We start from the raw sequence: 6420 nt of genomic DNA on the forward strand, positions 1-6420 counted from the left end.
ACGTAAAGGTAGTTAATTAAAGTCAAGTTTACTGCAAGTAGCAAAGAGCACTAAACAAGGCCATAACGGAACAAAAAGTCGGATGAGTTTGGGAATTAGCTACGTTGATGCTTTTAGAAAACCATCAACTGTTCTGTCAAGCCTACTGAATTTCTTAAGTTAGGATGCTGATGATAAGAAGGGAAAATGCCATAAACTGTTCTTTATAGCTTCTCATGTTCTTGCCAGGACTAGTCTCTGGAGGTGTCTTTTTTTTTTGGATTAAATGAATGATGTGAAGTTCATATTTTAGCTAAGTTTTGTAGCTGAAATTGTCAAGATTTTAGATGTCTATTGTCATTGTTAGTTGGAGATTTTGATCAGGGAATCAAACTTTCTTTGCAGAACTACTGAATAAACACTTTTCTATCGTGGTCAATTCGTTAAAAATACTTAAAATTGTCGGACGATGGATCCTAACAGTTTTGTGCTTCACCAGGATAATGGTAGATGAGTTTGGAGTTGGAATTATTGAAAAAAGAAATGACAATTAGAGGCTGAGTGTGGCTGTAATTTTTGGAATTTGGGTGTTAGGGGTTAAGTGGTTTCTGTTTGTGTTCTTACATATTAAATATGATGCAGCATCTTCAAGCTACAAATATGAGTAATAAAAGAACAAGATGAAGTAAAAAAATGATTATGTTTAATGACAATGAACTGAATATATACACAAAGCCAGTAACAGAGTTTTTGAGATAGTACTCCTCCTATAGTGGAAGCAAACTAGAAATCGGGAACTAAAACAACAAACTTCTACAATACTGGAAATAGGATAAAATTCAAAATATAAGTTACAGTAAAATATAGTCAAGAACAGTAAACACTATTATGTGCTAATAATATGTTGGATTATTTGCCTGTAGGTTCATTTTCTATCCCAATAAAACGCTGTGAGATACTCATATTTTGAATTGAGTTTTAATATAACATGAATTGTCTAATCTCTTTGGTGCTTGAACTGCTATTCATTCTACGCAGTAGTTTAGTAATTTTGGAAATAAAAACTAAAATTAGTGCAACAACTCTCTTGGCATGAGTATTACTTTTATATTTAGTTGGAATGGTGTTAGTTCTGTGGCATGTTTACAGAATTCCTTTCTTTTCTTTTTTCCTTGTGACTGTCTTAAGTTGAATTTTATTGGTTATTAAGAGTTTTTGATCATTATTGTTATTGTCCCTTATGATTGAGGGTAGGTTTATTTTAGCCCCTCAAATATAATACTGAGCATATTTAGTCCCTTAAGTATGCTAAAGTGGAGCACCTTTAGTCTAACTGACAGAAGGTGTTCAAAAACTAACGATGTTAACCAACTCTGATTTATGAAGTAAATCTTTTGCTCTGAAGTAAAACGTTTCTTCTCATTTTATTGGATAATGCAAATTATCACTTTAATTCCTCATTTTTAGATAATGTCTTCTAAAATTTTAACATTGAAAATATCCCCTTCCGTACCAGTTTTCAATGAGAAAATGACATTGTATAGTCGTTGTAAAAATATTAGCCGAAAAATATACTCCCTCCGTTTTAATTTATGTGAACCTATTTCCTTTTTAGTCCGTACCAAAAAGAATGACTCATTTCCTTATTTGGAAACAATTTACATTTACACAATGATTTATAGCCACACAAAATATATGTGGCTCATTTTACACCACAAGATCAAAAGTTTTCTCTCTTTTCTTAAACTCCGTGCCCAGTCAAATGGATTCACATAAATTGAAACGGAGGGAGTATAAAATTTGTATATTATTTTGTATGTTATTATACAAAAATTATCTAAATTTTATATACTTTTTCGGCTACCAAATATAAATAGTTTCTGGCGTAGGCTAAAAGTGATAATACAATCTCCCTATTTACCCGGTTCATTGCAACTGACTTCTCTCATTTAATTTTTTTGGCTCAAGGGCAAAATTGTCGCTCCGTTTTTGACGGATAAATTCGTAAATTAACTTTTGACTCAAAGTCTTTCCACTTTTAGTATAAATAATAATATCGTTTTTGTATTTTGACATTAGTGCGTTGTTGGAGAAGTTATCTTGAGATAATGCATCCATTCTTGGGATTGCTTATTGTTGCCATGAAATTATAGTTTCCTATGATGGATGAGCAGCGGTAAGGGGCAACAGATTGAACAGCGTTATTAATTAATTTGCAGTACCAAAACTGAATATCTGGAAATTAGAGTATGCATTATATTTTGCACAATTTCAAACCATTGGAATAATAGCCTTTAATTGGATGAGGAGACAAGTTATCGAATAAATAAATAACTTATAGTAATAAGTATCAAGAACTTAAATTAGGTTTAAACAGAGAAAAAGGAAAAAAGTAATGAAACAAAAATCCATGCCTTACGCAACTGGAAAGAGAGCTTGCTTTTTGTTAGCTCTTTTCTTTGTACAGTAATATTGCAGTTAATTAGGGTAAATTTCACAAATAGTCATATAATTATGACATTTTTTCACTAAAGTCATATAACTTTGTTTTCTCACATAAAAGTCATAAAACTTTCACTACTTTACTCAAAAAGTCATAGTTAACCGGCAAAGACAATTCTCCGATAATTTTTTCATATTTTACCATTTTTTTATTTTAAATTCAATCTAATAAATAAAAATCATAAGATTTAGAAGTATATTTACTACTAGGTTTAGAAGTATATTTTGTTATTCATAAAATTTAATTCGTAAATACTTCAGTAAGAACTTCACTGATAATTTATATTTTTAGCTAGAAAATTTGATTCAATAAAAGTCTTTCTATCATATCTTTTAAATATAAATTTTATATTAGAAAAAGTTATAAATTTAATCAGTTTCATAACATTTAGGCTTTTGAAGTCACTTAACATCTTCCCTCATTGAGTTAAATAAATAAAATTAACAATGATAAATTTTAGAAATTTATACTTTTTACTTTTACGTACTTCTATTTATGAGTCTCATACAATTTTTAATGTAAAAAATATAAGATTTATAAAGAAAATTTACTTATTCGGACGAGGTACACGCGCAAAGTATGCTAAATAGCGTCCACCTTTTTTTACCCTTTATAAAAGGATTACATACTAGACAAGGTTATTATTTAATTATATTTATAATATTTAGGATATAAAATCAACTAAAATTTTGATTATTAAATTTTTCCTTAATTATTTGAATTATATTAGAAGTCCTAATATACTCTGTGGCGAAACTAATATTCTCTCCTTTTGTCCTTTTATTATGTTGAGCCGATGGTCTTTCGAAAACAGCCTCTCTAGTCTTTTTATAATTAAATATCTAACTGTGAACCCAGTTATTATTGCATATAAATTTGAAATTACGGTAGGAACTCATAAGAATCAAATCCCGGATCCGCCTCTGAATAAAGTGTATGCCTTTGCTATTGGAGGTAAAATTTCCTATTTTAATTGAGTCATAATTTATTAGATTGAATTTAAAAAAATTAAAAAATGGTAAAATACAAAAAAAAAAATACTGGAGAATCGTCTTTGCCGGTTAACTATGACTTTTTGAGTAAAGTAGTGAAAGTTTTATAACTTTTGTGTGAGAAAAATAAAGTTATATGACTTTAGTGAAAAAGTGTCATAGTTATATGACCATTTGTGAAATTTAATAACTAATTGTGTTGTGTTGCCTTTCTCTGAAACAAAGCTTGTCTGCAATCAACTCATTTTTCTTGCCAAAATAGAACCAAAATGCTTCTTCTGCCTGTTGAATTTTCAAACTATATTGGCATTCATTCACATAGATCACCTATAAGAATAAAAAGGTATGAACCAAAAATATCTGCTTGCAAACCGAAAACACATGAGTACATTGTATTTTCTTGCAAACAAAGCATAAAAACATATATCTATATATCCTCCTGCAATTTCACAACCACTTGTCAATGTATTTTCTTGTAGATATTGTTCAATTAAGAAATATTATATGAAAAAGAAAATATAACCACATGCTTTTAACCCGAAAAGCAACAGAGTATAAGCATTAGTCACGTACACGAGTTTCCTGCGTACTAGCTAAATCACAAAGAAAAGAATAAATCCAAACAGACAGCTCACAGGTAACTGTGACTAAAAATAAAGCATTCATTTGAAGAAATTTTAACTATAGAGGATTTTAAGTTCTCACCAAGCTTAGAAACACTTCTTGTGGACAATTGACGGACCAAATTCATCATACTCGCCCTTCGTTATCAACGACTGCATGGGACGTAGATGTTAGCTGCTAAATCCCTTGAGCTTAAAAGAGATAACCAGAAGACTTTGACTGTTAGAACCAATTATTTGGGACTGCAATGTAGTTGTTGATCAGTAAAATAAAGCAAAGAGAAACTAACATTTTTGAAAGAACTGATAGAAGCTAGAACTGATCCAACTATCCAAGCGCTGTATATCCTCTCAGGTGGTGCAATCACATTTGTCTTCATGCTGCTTGGAGCAGGAGCAGTTATTTCCTTGCTCATACGTTCTGCTATACCAGGAAACATAGTTGAACCACCACTAAGCACAATGTTTGAAAATAAATCTTTCCTAATATCAATATCGCATCTCATGATTGAATTGTAGATTTTTTCATGAATGCCTGTCGCTTCCATTCCAACGAATGATGGTTGGAAGAGGACTTCAGGGCAACGGAATCTCGCTGCACCAATATTAATGACTTGTCTATCAGGAAGCTCGTAGCCCTTCTCAACTGATTTTGAGCAATTTTTTGCCTTTTCAATCACCTGTTCAAAATCCAGTGCAACATAAGCAATCGTCTTCTTCATATGAGAAATATCAGTGAAACCACTCTCCGAGAGAATCTTCCTGAGATAATCTGTAAGATGACGGCCACCAAGATTTAACCGCGAGATAGCATGCGGAAGTGCATGTCCCTCAAGGTTGGAACAGCTTGTCTAATACTAGTTCCAGAGTTAAGCACAATACCTTGTCAAAGAACAACAAATAAATTAGTGACTGACTAAGACAGTAGTGAACCAGCATATGCTGGTATTACATCTGCTGCTTACCAGTAACACGACCATTACCATATAGAGAAAGAAGAGCCTGGATTGCGACATACATGGCTGGCACATTGAATGTCTCAAACATGATTTGAGTCATTTTCTCTCGGTTAACCTTGGGGTTACGTGGTGTCTCAGTCAGAAGAACGGGATGCTCCTCAGGAGCAACACAGAGCTCATTGTAAAATGTATGGTGCCAGATTTGTTCCATATCATCCCAGTTGTTTACTATACCAGATTCAATCGGATATTTTAGAGTCAGAATACCTCTTTTAGACCGAGCTTCATCACCAACATAGGCATATTTTTGTCCCATTCCAACCATGACGCCAGTGTGACGAGGACGACCAACTATAGTTTCGAAAATAGCCCTTGGACAATCATCCCCACCAAAGCCGCCTAAAGAAACAAACAACACACTTATGATTCATTAGTAGGTCACATAGGGGGCAGTACAGTAAACACCATGCATGGAGCTGAAACTGCAAGCGGTTTGTGATGATGTCCATCTCATTGAAGAAGTATTAGGCATGTGCCTAATAAGAGTTTTCTTTGGTTTGGTAGCCAACCTTGTTGACTTGGTTTGGTTGGTAGCCAACCTTGTTGAATTTCTTTGGTTTGGTAGCCAACTTTGTTGAATTGTGAAAAATGTGTGTAAATTGTCAAATATTGTAGGCTTTAGAGGGTGAAGCTTTGGCTATAAAAGGAGAGCTTCAACTCTCATTTCTTCACACCAACAAAGAGAGAAAGAAAGAGTGAGGTTTCACAGACAAGGTATAAGAAAATAGTCTGTGAGGAAAATAGAGAGTGAGCGATATTGTAGTGAGGTGGGAATATCAAAAGAGGGTTATTTCTTTTGAGTGTTGTAGTGGTCTTTGGAGTATTTACCTCCGACCTACAAAGTGTAAAATTCCTTACTATAGTGATATCAGTTGCTCCTCTCGGGGTCGTGGTTTTTTTTCCCTTATTCAGAAGGGTTTTCCACGTAAAAATCTTGGTGTCATTGTTACTCTTTTATTCTTGTTAATTACCGTATCTCGGTGCTACATTATTATTCCGCTTTATTACCGTGAATATTATTTTGGTAAGGGGTTTATTCCCAACAACTGGTATCAGAGCACAGGTTCTGCTCGTTCACTGAAATACTATTCACTGTCGGTAGTACTATACTTGGTGAAAAATAAAAATGTCCGGAGTAAAGTACGAGGTAGCAAAATTCAATGGAGATAACGGTTTCTCAACATGGCAAAGAAGGATGAGAGATCTGCTCATCCAACAAGGATTACACAAGGTTCTAGATGTTGATTCCAAAAAGCCTGATACCATGAAAGCTGAGGATTGGGCTGACTTGGATGAAAGAGCTG

The 6420-nt window shown here is 33.2% G+C and overlaps 1 protein-coding gene across 1 annotated transcript; it reads right to left on the bottom strand.

Annotated features, from left to right (window-relative positions):
- Window positions 1-4215: 4215 nt before the first annotated feature.
- On the bottom strand, window positions 4216-5570 carry LOC107806067 (actin-104-like). Its single transcript, XM_075232182.1, is given in 4 exon segments — window positions 4216-4935; window positions 4938-4979; window positions 5063-5455; window positions 5513-5570. Coding segments are annotated over 4 exon segments (1098 nt in total). The 3' UTR covers window positions 4216-4330.
- Window positions 5571-6420: the final 850 nt, after the last annotated feature.

This window comes from Nicotiana tabacum, chromosome 16, assembly GCF_000715075.1.
Source record: "Nicotiana tabacum cultivar K326 chromosome 16, ASM71507v2, whole genome shotgun sequence".
Classification (NCBI taxonomy): domain Eukaryota; kingdom Viridiplantae; phylum Streptophyta; class Magnoliopsida; order Solanales; family Solanaceae; genus Nicotiana; species Nicotiana tabacum.